A 22,072-nucleotide genomic window follows, 5' to 3' on the forward strand; every position below is an offset into this window, starting at 1 on the left:
AAGAAAATTTGTGCATTTTACACAAGTTTATATTTTAATCAATGTTTGTGTATTTTCTCCATCTGTCAAAGGTTTTAATATTGTAGCTATTGATACAATTCTTATGTTACTGTCTTTGATAAATACTTTATACTTGCTGGTTATTTTTGGAGATAAAAAGGCATTTTAAACAACTGAATTTGACATTAAAAACATTTTAATTCATTTGTATTAATCATGGGTTACTGGGGACCCCTGAAATATTACCAGAAACCTCTGCAGTAGGCACCAGTCTCCTGCCCAGTGTACAATGCAGGCCTGAGGGACAAAAAATTAAAGACAGAACTAAGAGAGACAGAAAGCGGGGTGCCAGGATGACCAATGCCTGTGCAACTGACAAAGGCGCTGGCCAGTCCAAGCCACTGATATTTATTGGTAATCAATTGAGATAAAGGTGAGCTATATGCAAGGGCAGAACTATGTGGGAGGACAAGCAATCATGCAATTTCTATGGAAATTAATGTAAGCAAGGCTCGTGAAGGGCAAGACAAAGCATGCTTGAATTAAGAACAGAATAGACAAAATATATGGTTGTAATTAGAGCATTGTCCTTCTAGTAAGAAGATTTTAATTGTGGGAACAGAATTTGGGTGCGAGTTACTCTGACCTCAGTAGGTAGGCTTTGGCTGAACTCAATTCAATAAGCAAATTGTGGGGTTAACTCTTTACACTGCTTATAGCGTGCTTTGGGGCATAATTAATATTTCAGTCTCCTGCAATGTTTAATTCACTTATAGCTTCATTTATCATATGAAGTTTGGTGACGATTGTTTTTTAAAATTCTGTGTATTTTCTCCTTTTGAAAACTAGTTTATATAAATGAGTTACATTTACTACCACAAAATGCTATGCTGCACACTAAAATTTTGGCAGAACATGTTCTAGCTGCTCCATGTCAGCAACTTTTGCATTTAAAATGTATTAGAATATATAAAATTATCTATCTATCTATCTATCTATCTATCTATCTATCTATCTTATACCTTTCAGCACAACTCTGTAATTTCACAGCTATGCAGAGCAATCAAGCAACTTGATTGTGGTTGTAATGCTGAGACTTAGAATAAAAATTTTCTGACACTATATTTTGGCCTTATTCTACTGTATTATATCACTTCAAGAAATTGAAAATTATTCTCATTACATAGGTGAACATGTTATTTTATATTTTATTAATATATTAATGTAAGTAAAAGTATATTTCATTTCTTTTTTTTCCAGAGCCAAAATAGTTTTGGACTTGATGTCACTGAAACATCAGAGGGAGATAAGATGCCTCAATTAATAGTACAAAAGGAGTTAGATAGGGAAGAGAAGGATACCTATGTGATGAAAGTAAAGGTTGAAGATGGTGGCTTTCCTCAAAGATCTAGTACTGCTATTTTGCAAGTAAGTGTTTCTGATACAAATGACAATCATCCAGTCTTTAAGGAGCAGGAAATTGAAGTTAGTATACCAGAAAATGCTCCTGTAGGTACTTCAGTGACACAGCTCCATGCCACAGATGCTGACATTGGTGAAAATGCCAAGATTCACTTCTACTTCAGCAATCTAATCTCAAATATGGCCAAGAGACTATTTCACCTTAACACTACCACTGGACTTATCACAATCAAAGAACCACTGGATAGAGAAGAAGCACCGAGCCATAAATTACTTGTTTTGGCAAGTGATGGTGGATCAATGCCTGCAAAAGCAACGGTGCTGGTAAATATTACAGATGTTAATGATAATGTCCCATCAATTGACATTAGATACATCATCAATCCAACCAATGGCACTGTCGTTCTTTCAGAAAACGCTCCACTCAACACCAAAATTGCTCTAATAACTGTGACCGATAAGGATGCTGAGCACAATGGTAGGGTGACATGCTTCACAGATCATGAAGTTCCTTTCAGATTAAGGCCAGTATTCAGTAATCAGTTCCTCCTGGAGACTGCTGCATATCTTGACTATGAGTCTACAAGAGAATATGCCATTAAATTACTGGCTGCTGATGCTGGCAAACCCCCTTTGAATCAGTCATCCATGCTCCTCATCAAAGTGAAAGATGAAAATGACAATGCTCCCATTTTCACTCAGCCTTTTATAAGTCTTTCTGTTCCTGAGAATAACTCCCCTGGCACCCAATTGACAAAAATAAGTGCAACAGATACAGATAGTGGGCATAATGCTGAGATCAGTTACCTTCTGGGTATGGATGCTCCATCTGAATTCAACTTGGATCGTCGTACAGGCATCTTAACTGTGGTGAAGAAACTAGATAGAGAAAAACAGGAAAAATATTATTTCACTGTTCTGGCAAAAGATAATGGGATGCCACCCTTAATGACCAATGCCACAGTTTTTGTGACTGTTCTTGATCAGAATGATAACAGCCCAATTTTCACTCACAATGAGTACAACTTCTATGTCCCAGAAAACCTTCCAAGGCATGGCACAGTAGGACTAATTACTGTGACTGATCCTGATTATGGAGAGAATTCTGCAGTTACCCTCTCCATTTCAGATGTGAGTGATGAGTTCACCATTGATCCACAGACAGGTGTCATCAGGCCAAATATTTCATTTGATAGAGAAAAACAAGAATCATACACTTTCTATGTAAAGGCTGAGGATGGTGGTAGGGTATCACATTCTTCAACTGCTAAAGTGACCATAAATGTGGTTGATGTCAATGACAACAAACCAGGTTTTGTTGTCCCTCCTTCTAACCACTCCTATGAATTGGTTCTTCCATCCACTAATCCGGGAACAGTCGTCTTCAAGGTAGTTGCCATTGACAATGACACTGGCATGAATTCAGAGCTTCGTTACAGTATTGTAGGAGGAAACACAAAAGGACTCTTTGTAATTGACCAAACAACAGGCAATATCACACTGAAAGAGAGATGTGTTGTTGCAGACCTCGGTTTACACAGACTAGTAGTTAAAGTTAAGGACTTAGGACAACCTGATTCTCTCTTCAGTGTTGTAATTGTCAATCTGTTTGTGAATGAGTCAGTTTCTAATGTGACACAGATTCATGAATTGGTCCACAAAAGCATTGAAACACCAGTGACCCAGAATATTGAAACAGCTGATGCATCCCTAACAACAAGTGACTATGTTAAAATCATGGTTGCCATTATTGCTGGAACCATAACTGTCATCCTAATAATTTTCCTCACTGCTGTAGTAAGATGTTGCCAATCACCACAGCTTAAATCTGCTCAGAAAAACAAGCAGAATTCTGAATGGGTTACTCCAAACCCAGAAAATAGGCAGATGAGAGTGATGAAGAAAAAGAAGAGGAAAATGAAGACGCATGCCCCCCAAAACTTGTTGCTTAACTTTGTCACTATTGAAAAAACAAAGACAGATGATGCTAATAATGGTGGAAATGGTGTCACACTAGACCTTCCCATTGAGCTGGAAGAAAAACACATGGGCAAATACAACTGGGGCACTACGCCAACTACCTTCAAGCCTGATAGTCCTGATTTGGCCCAGCACTACAAATCTGCCTCTCCACAGCCAGCCTTTCAGATCCAACCTGAAACTCCCCTGAATTCGAAACACCACATCATCCAAGAACTGCCCCTAGATAATACCTTCATGGCCTGCGATTCCATCTCCAAGTGTTCCTCCAGCAGTTCTGATCCCTACAGTGTTTCTGAGTGCAGCTATCCAGGGGCAACATTCAAGACCCCTGTGTCTGTACACACCAGACTGGTAGGTAATCTAAATTTCTAACTAAACTTTCTGTCTTTATAAATTTATAATTTTCAACTAACTAATGTAAAACTTTATAGAATCTATTGACTTGAAAGAGGGATAAATGTAATCATAATGTAAAAAATAAATACATGAATTTATTTGTTTCATAAAAAATCAGAACAAAATAAGTGATTATTGTAGGAAATTTAAATGCAGGATGGTGGTCATAATAGGGGCAATTTTGTCTACAGGTGGCAGTATGATGCCTGTAAACCAGAAAAATTCCATAAGAAGGCTTCTAACACTGCTCTACTTACCACTGTGTGAATGGGCATCAGAAAAGTTGGAGTTATCTACCTCACACAAAGTTTTTTAAATCTGATAAGCAGCTCTTAAAGGTGTTGATGATTCCAGCTTAATTGGGGAAAATCTGTGGCTTCCCAAAGCTATTAAATGACACCAAGATATGCATCCTCCATACCTCAACGTGCTTCCCAGACCCTTGAAAGCAGTGTAATTTTCAAATTAGGAGCTCAAAATCATACTGATATGTATATATCAGTATATACGTATACATATATATATGTATATATATATATATATATATATGGAAGAGTGGGATTAGAAAAATAATGGCATGTTCATTCTTGTCTTCCAGTCAAGAATGAAATATATGTGAAATCTCTATTTTAACTAAATAGTTAAGCATTTGCATATTTATACAAGATATTCAGAACCCATCAGAAGACATTCTTAAAATGTAGTGATTTTTGGAAAATGCAGTATATTTGCTTTCTATAATGGGCACAAAGGGAAATAAGAACATAATAAGACTCGATATATCTTTGCACAATAATTTAAAGCCCAATATAAAAACTAGAGTTTATACAGCAGTTCTTAAAACTTGTATTTGATGTATAAATGAAAATAAATTTATCTGGAAAATCTAAAGTACTATTACTTTTTAATAATGGTAAGTGACAGAATTTATCTACTTTTATTTTTCTCTCTCTGAGTCATGCCACATGTTGACTTCATTATTTTGCCTATGTACCTCTTAGAGAAGCATTTATCTCAGCTGCAGTATATAAAATCTTTAGAAAAGTTTTTCAGGCTTAATAAAACAGTTGTACTGTAAAAGTCAAAATAGATGTCCTCTCATGAATAGTTAGAGATATTGAAGACATTTACCACATTTAAGATAACCATGCAAAGAATGTCCCATACTTTTGGATGGTTTTAAAAATGCAAATCATTCAAGGATATGCACAGTTAAATAATATATAATAATATTAACGTTTCTATTTTAATCATAGAGTGAAGGTATGGTACTGATTCAGTTGTGGGTGAATTTTTTGCTTCAATAGATCTGCAATTAAATGATGTTACAGAAAGTAAAATGGAGCCTTTGTTTCTGTATAGAATTCTTGTTATGCTGTGAATGATTTTATGCTACAATTCATCTACAATTTGAATAAGTTCAATGTTTTTCTACACTGCTGGGTCATAGATGGGCAACACACATAATAAATGCTTAATATCTTCTCCGGATGTGTTTTCATTTATATTTAGCCATTAAAATGTAGCTATTTTCTAATCTTAGTTCTATTTTTAGCGTTTTTTAGGCTAAATTTATGACTTCCTTAGAAAAACATACAAAGGGTGGAGTTTGTGAATCACATTTGTAGGTTATCATTGTTATTAGATTGGCTCACAAACATAGTTAATACAGCAAAGTTTGGTTTTTACTGATTTTGAAGGCTCAGAGATATTTTATGAGCTGGACTTGATATGAACAGACAGTAAACAATGCAAGGATGAAAAGAAAAGATTAAGTATTTTTCAAATGTTCTCTTATTTTTGATATTTTTCAATTTTTATGGCATTCATTAAATTAATAACCCTGTCCCATGATATTTTATATTATACAGTTAAGAGGCTTTTCGCTAAACATAGGACAAATGCCTTCATGAGTTAGACAAAGTATGAGAAGTGCTGAGAATGAGTTACTGATTACGTTTTAATTAACTAAAAGGACTGTCTTAAAATCAGTGAGTTATTATTTCCTCACATCTTTAAAAAATTGTATATTTTGTGTCATTGACTCACAGTTGTTTCATACTTATTGCTATCATTTCAATATAAGTTTGTGAACTTAGGCAGTCTAATTGAATACTAAAAACTATTTGGATGTTTACATTTTATGCTACCTATGCTATGGTTTTACTCTTTCTGTATATTTTTCAATTTATGATTAATTCCAGAAGAAGAATCTTATTTTCACTATTGCTGAATGCTAATGAGATAAATGAATATTAAAAAAGAAATTATGTATTTAAAAATTCAAATACAGTATATGTCTTTTTTAAAAAGTCATATAAAATAGAAGTATGTGTTAATAAAATAAAAATTCATTTTTAAGGAAATTCAGCCAGTGAAATAAAATATTACTGATAGCAAATGTCACAAATATTCCACTTTGTTTTAAACAGACAGAGAAATATATTTTCAGAAGGAGGGTTTAGGATGATATTTACATTTGTTTCAATATTCACCTGAAAAGAAATAAAAGAAATGCAGAGAAATAAAAGGGTCCTAGTAGCTGTAAGATACAAGGAGTTTTATCAAAAATTTTACATTTTAAAAGGGAATCAAATATTTTCTATAGAATTTAATTTTTCCAACTGGCTGTTCAGAAAAATACAGAGCTGTCATTGTATAGTAGTGCACCTATTACACGAAACATGATGAACTTCCCTCGCCTAAGTTTTTACATTATAGAAAACATTTTCACATATATTTGTAGTCAAAATTTAAGAGAGCAAATCCACAGATGATCTTCTATTAATACCTTTTAGAGCAAGCCTATAATATTTGTTTCATATGGCCCTAAAAATTATTAAGTATAAATAACTAATTTAGAAAAAAATTTGTTAATTTTTATATATAAGAAATACATTGTCAAAATGAAGAGCTGATTAGCACAATTCTTCCACTAAAATATGTTGAAAACCATACATTTGAAAAATAGAAAGTGCAATTTTTTTTTTTTTTTTTGGTACCGGGGATCGAACTTGGGACCTTTCGCTTGCGAGGCAGGCGCCGGAACCACTGAGCTAAATCCCTGGCCCCGAAAGTACTATTTTTGAGGGGTCTTCTATATATCAGTCTTAGGCATGTATTTAGTTAATTCATTTCTCCAACTCCAAAAATATTCTAATAAATTTCCATAATTTGAGTTGAATAATCTCACAATTATGGTAATGATGTAAAAAGAATGCTGAAAGGTTTGGACAGTTGTAACTCATGGCTGAAGTCATGCTGTAGATGTGATACATGGATTCAAATGGTAACAGCGTCTGAATTACCCTGGAATGGGATTAGTAGTCACTATGGTTAAATTTAATAACTTTGATTTTGTGCATCTGTACTTTGGTATGTGAATTTTAGCCATGTAGCATGCTTGGCAAATGAGATTTGTAGAACACAACCATCTGATTTTGATAACGTGTTATTTTTCTTGTCCTAGACTGATTCCAGGACATCAACTATTGAAATCTGCAGTGAGATATAACTTTCTAGCAATAGCAAATTCCATACCTTTACCAAAATATTTCAATGAATTGTGATTTCAAAATTTGGCTAAGATCATTAATTTTATAATCTGGATTTCCCATTATAAAAACAAGCAAACCAAAAGCCACCTTAAAAATGATGTCCCAGTGAACCTTGTGCTTTCTTTAGCAGTAATCTGATAATTGAAATTAAAAATATATGAAACAATGCATTTCACTAACAGAGTTTTATCATTCTGTATCTCTGTTTGCTTCCTATGAATGTCTATAACTGTGATGTAATATAATATTTTCTTGTTGTACACACTGATGTTATGTCTATCACAAAACATGGAATTACTTGCCCTGTTTGATTGCTGAAAAGTTTAAATATCATCTCTGGGAGTTTGAAAGTGAGGCGGAACTACCCAAGCTACCCTCTGAAAGTTATCCAGGGCACAAGATATTTTTAAGACCAAATAAAAAAAATATTTGTTCCAATGTTTTGAAAATACACACTAACAAAATTTCATCAAAAAAACTTGTAATTGCATACTGCTCTGCCAAAAATTTGGATGGTAGAAAGTAATCTTTTGGGGTTTTTATGTTGATTTTAATCGCATTTTTCCACTACTTTGGAACTAACTAAAACTTACTTTTGGTGTAATCAAGTTTCATTTTTCTATAAATTTTGAAGAGAAAGAAGTTCTTTCTATTTTTATATACCAAAAGAAGAACATAAAGTTCTTTATAATCCCTGATAATAAAAAAATTGATATTTCTTTTATTATGAAACATAACTCCAGTCATATGAGAGTAGAAAAACAAGAATTGAGATAGTTTGTTTCAAAATTATCATAGTTTAATTCTGAAACTATCTAGGGAAAATTTAAGTTGTTAGAGTAAATCAACAGACATTTTATTTTTATGGCTTTAAATGACTATGTGTCATAGTATTAAGTTATTTGCCTTTTACAATTTTTTAACTTTTCACAGTAATTTGATTAACTCCTTTTCTACATGAGTAAATACCTCAAATTGGATAGATGTTATATTTTATTGAAAAACAAATAACATGTTCCAATTTTATACTATACACTTTAAGCTGCTTATCACTTACTAAATAGAATTAAAAAGTAAACTAATAATTTCTTAGGACAAAAAGGAAGTATAAAGGATCTTTTATGATATAACATGTCAAAGCATATGCTTCCTGAATTTTCATTCAAATTCTTACTTATATATCATTTGACATTGAAATCTATGGGCAGAATTGTTCTCTTAGTTATGTACATTAAAATTAGTGTATTATTTAAAATATTCTTTGATGTAAAAGTATTTAGAAAAGGTTCATGTATTTTAGCATTTCAAATTACTATAACTCCTGGATATTTAAAGTATAGGTAATATTTTAAATAAGTTTGTGTTAAAATTTATGTTCTCATTGACTCAATAGTGAATTTTGTACCTCTAATGATATCAAGTTCCTTGAATGTATGTGCTATCAAACTGTTAAACAGTAAATAGTTGATTATAATTTCTGAGTGTAACTACTTTTACTAGCAATGAGAAATATCATGTAAGTCGCCATTTTATATTACATACTTATAAACAACTACCATAAAAATACTTAAAAGTTAAGTTTACCTTCATGCAAGATAATCACATAGGACAACTTTGCAGTTCTACAACATTTTTTCTTGATAAATTAAATTTTTCAGTGTGACACAAATTTTTCCCTGAAAAAGTGAAAATTTAGCCAATTTAGTATACCTCTAAAGTCAGTTCACAGCAGGTACTAAGATATTTTAAGCGTGAGATTTCTAAAATCTACAGTTTCAATGTAATTGTAATTAAACTGAGATCCCAAAAGTAAATCAGGAGTTTTAGTGTCTCAAAATATAGTACCTTGGCTTCATGATCATTTGTGTATACAATTATTACATAAATGCATTTTAAATGATTGTGTCATGACTAATCTGATCCCTCCCTTTCTACACACTCTTGTGAGCTAAGGGCAGGTACCTCATTTTTTTTACATTTAATTTTGTTTATGAATAATTCCTAATTATTCCTCTGTATGTATGTAGATTAAAATATCTTGAAATCATTATCTAGAATCTATTAAAACATTCCTCCATGGTTTTATGAGTGTCTTCTTTGCAGAACATGAAAATAAAAAATTTATTTTTAAAACTATAAGTAACTCCATCTCTCAGAATGCAGCTTTTTTGAGCAAGAAACTTCTAATCTGATTTCCTTCCAGATCTTTGTGTGAAAATATTTACCCAATGGTGAGATTTAACAGTATTAAAATTGAACCATGGATGAAAATAGACTCTACTTTTCACTTTTAACTATCTTTGATCTATTCTTTCCTTTTATTTGAGGCAATATTTGCACTTGAGAACAATATGGAGGGCATTGAAACTAATTTTTAACAAAAGCCAAAGAGAACAGAAATAGATATTTCTCTACTTGTTTCCTTCTTAGCAGCTGATTTGGTAATACTTTTAATTTAATTATCATTATTATAACATGAGGTCTCAGATATCTTCCAATCCCTTTGTTGGCATTAAAAGTGTCTTTAAAAGTGTGTATGGTTCTTAGTTTAGTCAGTGAATAGGAAAAAGCAAGAAGACAGCAACTCTTAAAACTAGCAGTTATAGACAAAGAAAAATAACTTTTTGTGAACTTTCCTTAATTCTAAGTAGAATAAATAGTGAGGTCAAAAGTACTGTGTAGTTTTTCCCCTGCAAACACTCTGAAGAAGTATTATTTTTATTAAAAACCACAGTTCATACACTGAAAATAAAAGTGAAAAAGAGTCCTTCATTTTACTTTAAATATAAAAATTTATTTTTAACAGTATGACACATAAGCAATTATATTTCTGATATTGTCTTTATGTACAATTATAAAAACAAATTTAAATTCGTCTATTAATTAAAGTTTTCTGTATATCTTCTGTTTTCTCTATTGACCATCCTGTCCACACTGCCAATAAAATTTATATACTTCAGAATAATTTTCAAAAGTTGAATTTAGATTCAATCAATCACTATTTTGTACAATATTTATAACTCCTGTTTCAACACAAAACACTGGTGCCTCATGTTTCTAGTCATCTGTGTTCCTCACTGTTTAATTACATACTGTAATTGTGCGTCTAGCTAGGTATAATATGTTGCCTCATCTCAAGAGATATGATACAGGAAAAACATTTTAAGTAATCTTGTGTGAATTTAAGCCACACTATAAATGCTTCCTATACATGCTCTTGTGTAATAGACATGATTTCTTAGATTTTGTAAAGCTTAATATTGTTTATTTTAAATATTATTTAGATTTCAAAGTACTGTGATAATGTAAAGTTGTACATGTCATATAAAATTACTTTTTTAGTGCAATTTGTTTTTTCTTTTATTATGGATGTTCACACATGACAACTGTGTTTCAATGTTGTATTTAGAATTAGAAGTATGCTCTGGTTTCTCTTCAGATTGTATAAATCTTTCGCCTTTTACTATAGAATTAGAAGTATGATTCTTTTAAATTATAGGGTAGCTATAGACTTTTTTTAATTATATGTGTAATACACATTTGTTGTAGAAAAGTTTAGAAAACTATAAGTAGATTATAGATGAATTTTTAAATTATTTGTTATTTATTTTAAGCTAGATCAATAATTGCTTTATAATTTAGTAATTCATTTTGAAAGCTCTATAACTTTGGAAATGTTGTATTTTGAATATACAAACTATTCTCTTTCCTTTATATTATAAACTACACATGCAGGTCTTTTTACACATATTCATTAATGACTTCTTTATTATGCATATTTATTTTTGTAGTTGTATGCTTGAGCAAATTCACACAATAGCATAGTTTGATGAATTTATAGTGTAATAATGCAGGCATGCTACATATCTCCACCATGAAACTAACTTCCCTTCAGTGAAAATATCAAGGCTTCCTGAAAAAATAATTTTAGTTAAAAAGAAGGCTATCTACATTTCCACCAAAACTTCCCTTATGCTGAACAACCAAATTATTTAATTATTTCAGGTATCCTCATAAGAAACTATTTTTAATTTTCTACATTGTAGATATTCTCAATTGAAATTGTTTTTTTTTTTTTTTTTTTTGGTACTAGGGATCAAACTCAGGTCCTTTTGCTTGCGGGGCAGGCAGCGGAACCACTGAGCTAAATCCCCGGCCCTAAATGTTTCTTTTAAAGTGTTTAATTATTTAATTACCCACATATCCAAAGGTACTATTCAATTAGGAATAAAAGTTTCTTTTTAAAGTCACATTTCATTAGCTTTTAGATAGTCGAATTGATATAATAATGAAAATCAAGTATTTCAGTGGATTTTCTGAAGATATTTTCACTTTTTTTTCTTATTATGGAAACATTTATTAATTATTACACTTGATCTTAGCCAAAAGGCCAATTTTATTAATTATTGATTGAATTCATATATTGTTATTTTCTTTGAATACAGTTGTCTTATATAACCATTTAATTTTTTTTTTTTTAAACTTGGTAAAACAATAGATAAGAAAATAATGCCTTCATCAGGTAACCGATTAGGAAAAAATTTAAATAGTTCTGGTTTCACTCTATGAAATATAGTCAAAAGTAAACAAATACCATGCAGTATATAATTCTGATAAAAATATTATTTACAAAAATTGATAAATTAAAAATATATTTACTAATTTTATTACATATCAGATTTAATGTTAATTAAAAATCGTTGCAGATCATGGTTTTAATATTGTCTTACATCTAAGGAGAGTTGATCACAAACATTATCACCTTACGTAAAAATATTTCCATTAATTGCAACATGCAAGTCAAATAGCTCTTCATTGTCACATCATAACCTTCAAGTAACTAAAATAAAAATTATAAACAGCTCTTTTGGCATGTAAAAACAGGCACAGTCTCATATTCAAAGTTGTAACAAACACAAAAATGAAATTGCATTATCCTGGAAAATTAGTTGATATACTTCTTAATAAGAAACTATAATTTATTATTTTCATTCATTCGATAACTTTGTTGTTCAAGATTATGCACTGGATGCCTTTTTGCAGAAAATTGTATACATAATTCCTGTTGCTCATATTAAATAATCACATTTTTCACACAGATTCAGTTATCAAGACATCTGTAGCAAAATGTAATTTTTACTATACATGGGGATATTTTTGTTAACCTGACAAAATTATTTGACTTCATAAACACACAAATTTCAATATAAAAAGCTATATGGTAATAGTGTCATCTTATATAGAAAAAATAGTTCAATATGTTGTATAAATTCATTGTCTGAGTCTAGACTGATAATATTTAACCACAACATTCTACATGGTGCTACAACTCACCATTACTTATATAAATATTATTTGAAACTGCACACAAATTATAGAAAAGATAGGAATGTATAACCAAGTGTTTTAGATTTGAAAATTGAAATAAAGCATAATAAATTCATGCTTAGAAATTAATATACCTAATTGTGTCTAGAAGAAGACTCATTTTAATTTGATCTTTAAGTACTTCTAATACAATGAGATTTAAAAATTTAGTGTATTTATATGCACACATCTTTACATATATGTGTTTATTTGTGTTTGTCAAATTTCTAGCAGAAATAATGTGATATAAACTTCAATATGAAAACACTTTATGCAAAGATTATGTATTTATATTCACAATATCATTAGCTTCTTTTAAACTATTGTGCCTCACTTCCAAACTATATTAATTCTGTATTCTTCATATAATCCTGCATACCATCTTTCATTTAGTAAAATTTCTTGTCATATTCAGTGCATTCAGAATATATGTTAATGTAATGCTTTATTTAAATCAAGTTATTTGGTTTGTATGTAGTGGCAGTACTTCTCTTCATAAAGGTTTTCTGAATTAATAAAGATCCAGTAATATTCAAGTATTATGAAAAACCACTACATTGCGTTCGGTTACCTAAGCATTAGTATACAGGTTCTGCTTCTCTTGAAAAAAAAAAAAGGAAAGAAAATTTTGCTTTTATTAGCATCAAAGTTTGACTCAGTTGGTACAACTAAGATATATCCAAATAAAAATCCTTTGGCATTTCACCTTTATTTTGTATTAGCTCTTTATTAACCTTAAAGACTATGAAAAAAGAGCAAATCAAGGAGCTTTGTTCAATGTCAGATTTACAATTTCATATGACTACAATTTTATGGATTGAATCGATATTCAAGAGATTATAATATGGATTTGCTATCCTCATATACATGTGTATATGCCTATCTATGTATATAAACATTCATTTTTGTAAAAATATTAGTGTGAATTATGGCTCAATCTACATCATGGAAATATTTATGAGGGTAGATCCAATTTTCAGATCATGTAATATATAAAATTTATTATAATTTTGTTTCATTTTGCTTCATTTTGTCTTTATGAGTCAAGGACTTGCTATCCAGTTCAAGCTAGTCTTGAACTCACTATGTAACCCAGGCTGGCCTCAAACTCATGGCAATCCTGCTGCCTCAGCTTCCTGAGTATGGGTATTTCAGGCATGTGCCACTATACCTATCTCTGTAATATCTGTTTTTGAGTGGAGTTTGTATTAAAATGATAATTGAAAAAATGTGTAATGTTAAAATTGTGAAAGTTTAAAATATGTGTTGCTTTTAAACTCTTGTTTTTGGTTTCTACTTTTTTGAATTTTTAAAAAGAATAAATAGATTTTTGTTTGAATATAATAGACTGAATATTAAAGAACATCTTTCAACTGGAATATGTGTAGATATTAACACTGGTTGTATTTCATGGAACTTCAGTGCATAAAGTGCGTGTAGTCTGTACTAAGTGAAATATCTATAAATAAAATTGTTTCTGCATTGCAATAACACATCTCCTGATATTTTTTGAAGGAATTATTGTCATCGGGGGCTAATAATTTTATTAACTTCATCAATGATCTGAAATATTTTAAGCAAAATAACATTTTGCATTCTTCATGCTAAAATTCATAATCTGTGTTGAATTAGCCAGAACTCTATACATTGCTGTTCTTTTATACCAACATTGTGAGGTAACTAATTTTTTTCAATAACTCAAAGCAATAAAGTAGATAATAATAAATTATATGTACTAAAGTTCTGGTTTTATGTATTTTACTGTATTCATTTTCTTTGAATATTGGTAAAATAGTATTTATTATCCACTATATTTGATAAAACATGGAAGATAGTTTATCATGAATTCAATCAACATTAGCTAAATATGTGTCACACTTCTATGAGCAAGGCAATATGAAGTGTACAGTTGGTTTCATTGAAGGATGGGGTGCAGTGGTGTAGAAATCCAAGACAATTAATGTTCTCCTCCAGTTACTATTGGTGTCAAAAGCCCCTTGCAAAATAATTTTAGATCAAGTAGGTTAAAAATATTTTATTTTTTACTGAAGAAAAATCTCTAAGCATAACTGGATAAAAAAGATACATAAAAGTGACAAAATATAAAATCTTAGTTATTTTTATCACAATAATTAGTGTGTGTATGTATCATAAATAAATTACGTGGAATGTATGTATTAGACCTGAGTGAGAATGTAAGTAACCTATTTCAGGAAGCATTCTAAAGTCAGTAACACTTTATTCCAACTAGCAATTAAATCCTGTTCTAACCTCTAAAATAACTCTTGCATCTGTCTCTTTCCCACTTCCAAGTTTTCATGATGAACTACCTGTTTCACACCTATCATGTTGTCTTCCTTTTTACTTTTGTCTCACCAATTGATTTTCTACACTATAATCAGAACATTTTTATAACACACAGATTTGATCAAATGAAGCCTATGACCAAAAAAAATCTGAATCTTTCTCTATTACATATAGAATAAAGTCTCAATTAGTTCAATTTTCAAGAGTCTGCCATCTTAACTAGGTCTACTTGTTGGTCCTCTTTTCTACCATTCTGTGTACCCCAGATTTTTAGTGTGATACTCCTTGTTCCCTGACTGTACCATGATTTTTAGTGTTTCTATAAATCTGTACAATTTACCAGAACCACATTGAGCACTTTCTTTGGTTAAGACACTTCTGTGGGGACAACAAACATTACTAATCCGTGGTCAGTTAAGTAGAAGTGCAATTGTGGAGATAAGTCATGCATGCAAATAATTTTTAATACCAGAGAGAATATGACAAAATGAAAGCCTGATGCTATCTGTGATTTTATTAAAAAAATAATAGAAGCCTGGATGGTATACTTTTCTTACATATCTTTCTAATTTATTAGAATAAACCATATAATTGCCATATAATTAAAATCCCTCAAATAAATGAGTATATCATATAACCTTTAAGCATTAATTTTTGAAAACTATTCGCAAAAAATTTCTATTACACTACTTTACTTCACTAATTCTAGAAAGATTACAAATACTTATTTCAAATATTTTGATTCTTGTTACAGTTCCTGTCCATGAGTTCTACTCAAAATATAAAGTACAAAAGTAAAAATGGAATGCTGTTGATCTGCAAATAGTCCACATACAAAGGAGTGAAAGAACCACATATGGTGTTAGGGTTCAGGGATTTTTAATAAAAGAAGCATCTCACTTTGTTGTTTCTTGAAAGAAAAATATTGTCAGTGTGCACTGTGATAAGAGAAAGATTTTCTTGTCTTCACTAGAGAAACATATTTTCCATGATGAATCATCAAAAATAGTATCGACATATCTGGTTGGTTGTGCTTGTATATACATGAATTAATCTTATCATTGAAGTACTGAGATGAAATCGTTATCCCAAGTGAAAATCAGTTTATCCCTTCCCTTCTATGATAATGCGTAAGATTTAACATGATAATATTATACTGAAAATTCAGAAACTATATATCTCTACTCTAAATTAAATATATATATACATGTATATACATATATATATATATGAGAATGTATTTCTTCATGTACATGTTGATAGTAAATACACCACTTATTTCCTAGAAGTAGAAGAGATAAAAATAAACCATCTAGTTCTTAAAGTAGCTCATTTTTCTTTTGTCCTTTTTATGACAGAAGAAAAGTCCTTCTAAATCATTTTCAGGAAACATAGTGGGAGATTGGGGTTTTGTTGTGGTTAGTTTTTTTCATAACTTTGTTAGGAAATTTTATATCTTGATGTTGGAGCACCAACACCAATTTTAATGTGAAAACATTTTAATAGTACATGATGCTTTACAAAAATTTATCACTTATGCGATCTCTTTTTTGTAAAGGAAATGAACATCATTGTAAGTAAGAAAATAACATTCTTCTCCCTTATAGTTATAATTAGTAAGGATTTTCAAACCACCCCAAGCAAAACAAAAGCAGCCATCAATATTCTTACATTTAAAGTAAGTGGCTATTTTCTTCAATGAATATGCCTTTGGTCATATAGAACTACTATTAAAAGGGGCAATAAAGTAGAAGATTGGGTAAGGGCTGGATAACAGAAAACAGCAAGAATGGCAAATTGTCCATGTCTAATGAAAAAACATTTTAATACATTCAACATAGCTATGAATTTCTAAGTCTGCTTTGCCATTTTTTTAATAACAAGAAGTTTATACCAAATAGATACAAGTATTTATAAAAGTTATTAAAAGTCACAAATTCATGTACAATATAAATCTTCACTTTAATTATTTATAATTAGTTACATTTATTACTTTGTGGTGATTGGAAGGGAACATAGGATGGAGGAAAATGGAAGGGTGGGAAAGGAAAGGGGAAGTAAGAATGATTAAGATGCAATGTGTATATGTACCAGTTCTCCAAGATGAATGTGATTATTATGTATCACAAACATATATTAATAAAAATTTGTAGCAGAAATTGGAAGAATATATTGTTTTTAGATTGTGTTTTGTATTTTACTCATTCAATTAATATATAGTAAGTGAAATATTAATTTTCAACATTCTTTAACCATGCATTTTAAGGCATTTGGTTCCAAATAGGCAAGGTTCAGCACTCATTTGTGAAAATATATTAATGCCTTAGGTGTCACTTTGAGAGGATGCACTAGATACTTGTGCTACATTAAGTTCTAAAAATAAGGATTTGTAAAAAAGAAAAGGTTGGAGGAGAATTAATTCAAGAAAACTTTGTGAATGCCTGGTAGGTGCCAGACATAGTGCTAGGCACATTGGGATGTAAGGGGTGGTGAGGCAAGACCGACTACCAAAGCCAGATAGAACACTTTTTTTTTCAAATCTGGATTTGCAAGTTTGAACCACAGGATCTTTATTTTCCCAAAATATCCAAGTAACAAGATTGTGAGGATTAAATGAAATAATGTATAAAATGTTCTTATCACAGCATAAAGTGCATACTCAATTAGTATAAATTCACTTTTCTATTGATGAACTAATCTAATTTTATAATATAATGTTTTGAATATTATCAGTGTAATAACACACTTTATAGACTAAAAATAAAAACCTGATCCTCCAAGAGTTTCAATAATTTTCCCCAGCCCACTTTAACTTATTTACATGCTCTTTCCCCTATTCCACAGCTGTCTTAGATCAAGAGTCTGAGGTCCCTAATTTATTAACTGCCTAATAAGAGTTCATCCATATGATAGGATGGTTGTCTTTTCAACCCTGTTATTTGTTTTTTGCAGGAGTCTATATAGAAATGCCAAGTATTGATTTGAATAGTAATGTTAAATTTAAAACCCTTTTATTTGCAGTTCAGTGATTTAAAAAATGTTATTGATACATTTTAGGTATACTATATGACATTCATCATTGGAAATTTGTACTTTACATAGTATATATTAGTTCTTATTTTTTTCCCATTCCCTAATTTTGCATTCTAATGATTGTCAAATCTATTGACAAAACAGTTTACCGTTAGAATCACAAAATGTCAAAAGAAGGTAAGGTTAGGACCAGGGATTTGGCTCAGTGGTTCTGTCACCTGCCTTGCAAACGCAAGGTCCCGAGCTCGATCCCCAGTGCCAAAAAAAAAAAAGAAGGTAAGGTTCAGATTGTAAAGGTTATTTATGCAATATCATACAGATATGTATATATATATATATTTCTTTTTTTGGTACCAGGATATATATATATATATATATATATATATATATATATATATATATATATTTTTTTTTTTTTTTTTTTTTTAACTCAGGACCTTCCACTTGTGAGGCAGGGGGTGGCACCACTGAGCTACATCCCTGGCACTCATACAGTTATATTTTAAAAAGTAAGGTGGTGATTGTTAAATTCCTGACTTTCAGTTCAAAATTCTTACCACTATGTATACAGCCTGTTTAGTATGTGATAACTTTGTGGCCAGAATAACAACCACATACAGTGAGAGTAAATAGTTTTAAGATTAAGAAAAAGTGAAGGTAACAAAAATAAAACTGGCCTAGGCTCCAAAGTATGGTTGAGGTTTAACTCTCCTGTCTAAATATATCTAATGTGACCTTCAAAGATCACTCATGCTCTCTCAAACCCTAATTCTTATGGTAAAAATGGAGGTGGTGGCCTGTTCAGAACCTCAGTAAGATGACTTTTAAAAATTAGAAAAATAAAGGTTGTATATAAGTAATTGTTATCAATACTATGTAACTAAATAAGCCTTTTAAACTGCTCTACAATAAAATTTCCTTTCTTATGAGACACTGAAACTGATGAAGTCTTGACTACAGCTATCTTAGTAATATTACATGCAAGTATCCAAAATGTCCAACTTATCATTATATGGAGAAGACTGGAAGACTCCTGTTTTTCTGAAATACACCTCCTTATTCAGGAAGTAAATTTATATCAAGTATTTCTTAGAACAGTTCACAAGCATGAAGGATCAGATTCCTTAAAACCATTGGTTTTATATGACATTTAATTAAGAAACCTTAGACAACTTTCAGTGGCAAGTAGGGGGCATGTAATATGTTAAGTATAGTCACTCTTCTCAAAAAAATGGAAGAGAATAAATTTTTCTTGTGTGCCTAAACTGTGTCAGTCATGCTGAGTAAGCAGGAAGTAGATGCGCTTCAAAATCAGAGAGCATGTGTTGTAACCTGACTTTGTGGTCCTTAGCAGTTGGGCATTCCATAAAACTGTTTAAGGTTACTGACTATTAAAACAATCAATCACAAAATGGAAAAATGGGAAATTCATAGGGCTACTGGGAGAATTAAATTAGACAACCTATATAATGTTTCTGGAATATAATAGGCACTTTAAGAAGTGTTATCTTCTTCATCCATTACTGCAGACAACTTATCTCACTGCCTGGTAGGCTATTAGTACTAGCATTGTCCTCATATCATAAACTAAACTGGGACACTGAGTTTCAGAGTTTTATTTTATTTATTTATTTATTTTTGCTTAAATTCTTTTATTGGTACATTTTAGGTATACAATACTTCTACATTTATGATTGTGTGCTTGTACTTGTACATGATGTATCTTGGTTCTTATTTTTTCCCCATTACCTGTGCACCCTTCACCCCTCCACCCTTCCCTATTTACATACTTCGTTTCCATTTTTTTTCTTTTCTCATAAACTTTCAGAGTTTTAGGGATTTGCTCAGTTTCAGGCAACTGGTAAGTGACTTGTTTGGAATTATACCAAAATTGATCTAACTCTCAATGGACTCTTCTGAGTCCTTTCCTGCCCACAATTCTGCTGCTGGTTAAGACAGTTTATACATTCAGGTAATTCAAGTCATTATGCATGACATTAAATTGCATAGCTTTTTACACTTTTTCTTTAGCATGAGGAGATATGGGTAGGACACTAGGTTCTGAAGTGTGAATATATTATTTTAGGAGAGGAAATTTTATAATATAATATGAATCTGACTTTAATATGTGTTCTTAATATTAGTCATTTATTAATTAGTACATGTTTGTCATACATAATTATTACATTTATCATGGGAAATTGGGATATGTACATAATATATATTCTTTCTTTTGTTTTCTACCCTTTCACTCCCTCCCTGCTCCTTCCAACTCTTGTTCCCTTTCTATTTTGCAAAAGCTCTATTTTCCTTCAATTCTTTCTTTCCTATCCCCTTTCCCTTTCCTGTCCCTCTATTATTTTTAAAACCTAAACCACATTATTTGATGTTATATGGATTGCTATCTTACAAAGGATGGCACTAATTAAAATTGATGTCCTGACATAAAACATCAAAATAAATTTTTAAATTGTATATAGCTTTGTCATATGCATTGATTATAATCACCTATAGTTTTATTCACTCTAGGTGAAAATAGGTGCAATATTTTTTTTTGCAGAGTTGGATGACCTCTCTACATTTACCCATTTGAGTAAAGAACAAAATCAGGTTGTTGGTCAGAAACTAATATCAAATCTGTTCATAATTATGTATAAATATAAGTAGTATTATTAGAGTCCAGTTTCAACATGATTAGAGTTCATACACTATGGAAAGCAAATTGCCTAGAGTATTTTTGGAACAGTGTTTTCATTATCTTTTGAGAAAAAGTTAGGAAGATCTTACAACCAAGTTATAAACAATTTTTTGGAAAAAATAAATAGCAGATAAAAGATATATACTTTTGAATACTTTTTCTCTGATAGCCTTTTCAAATGGGAAACTTACATCAACTATCTAAAACTTTGTAAATTCCCATTTGTTCCTTAAAACATTGTAAACTAGTCTGCTCACTGCTCACATTCCTCATAAGATTAACAGTGGTCACCTATTTGCTAAATTCAGTGAAAGTTTTTCTTTTTTCTTTTTTGACATTTTTAGAAAGGTTCTCACTATGTAGTTCTGGCTGGCTTTGACCCCACTATGTAGCCCAGGCTGGCCTCTAACTCACAGCAATCAGTTTTTCATTTCTATAACTTTATGTGTCATTAATAGTTTTCTTCATTCATGCACTTCTTTTAAATATATAAATATATAAAATAATTTCTTAGTGCCTATTAAATTTACAAAATACTGAATCTCAGTGTAGATTGTTTATACATGTGTATATTTTTATCTCATTTACCGCACCTATTCCTCTTCTTTCGGCCCCCACTTGTTCCCTTCCTATTGTCTAATAGTCTCCCTTTTGTTTTCATATCATTTTTTTAAGATTCCACAATTAGGAAAAACATGTGATACTTCTTTTTGAGTCTGAATTATTTTGCTTAACATGATGATCTCCAGTTCCATTCATTTTCCCGCAAATGACATAATCATGTTCTTCTTTATGTCTGACTAATATTCCACATTTTATTTATTCATTATATGTTGGTGGGCATTTAGTCTGTTTCCATAATTTGGTACTGAGAATTGTTCTGTAATATACATAGATTTGAAGGGATCCCTCTAGATACTGAGTTTTCTTCCTTCAGAAATATACCAAAGAGTACTATAGCTGGGTCATATGGTAGATCTATTTGTCAATCTGTTTGGAATATCCAAACTGATTTCTATATTGACTCTACTAACTTACATTCCTACCATTAGTTCTGAAGACTTCCTTTTTCATCCCATTCTCACCAGCACTTATTGTTTTTGTATTCTTTTTATAAAATTTTTATTAATTTTATTGGTACATTTTAGGCATACAATATGATGACATTAATCATTGGGAATTTTTGCCTTTACATAATATATCATGGTTCTTATTTTTTCCCCATTACCCTCCCCTCCTTTCAACCCTCCACCCATTCCTATTTACAAAGACTTTGTTTCTGTTTTTTTCCTTTTCTCATACTTATTCT

At 30.8% G+C, this 22,072-nt stretch overlaps 1 protein-coding gene across 1 annotated transcript in view; it reads left to right on the forward strand.

Annotated features, from left to right (window-relative positions):
- The window catches only part of Pcdh11x (protocadherin 11 X-linked), a 108,674-nt gene extending 97,810 nt beyond the window's left edge, over window positions 1-10,864 (forward strand). The window contains exons 3-4 of the mRNA XM_021251257.2: window positions 1,261-3,756; window positions 7,271-10,864. Of these exons, the coding sequence (XP_021106916.1) occupies window positions 1,261-3,756; window positions 7,271-7,315 (2,541 nt within the window). The 3' untranslated portion in view covers window positions 7,316-10,864. The remainder of the gene's footprint in view (window positions 1-1,260; window positions 3,757-7,270) is intronic.
- Window positions 10,865-22,072: the final 11,208 nt, after the last annotated feature.

The sequence above is a fragment of the Heterocephalus glaber genome, unplaced genomic scaffold (assembly GCF_053883595.1).
Source record: "Heterocephalus glaber isolate CG9 unplaced genomic scaffold, H.glaber_assembly_v1.0 deba00001613, whole genome shotgun sequence".
Classification (NCBI taxonomy): Eukaryota; Metazoa; Chordata; class Mammalia; order Rodentia; family Bathyergidae; genus Heterocephalus; species Heterocephalus glaber.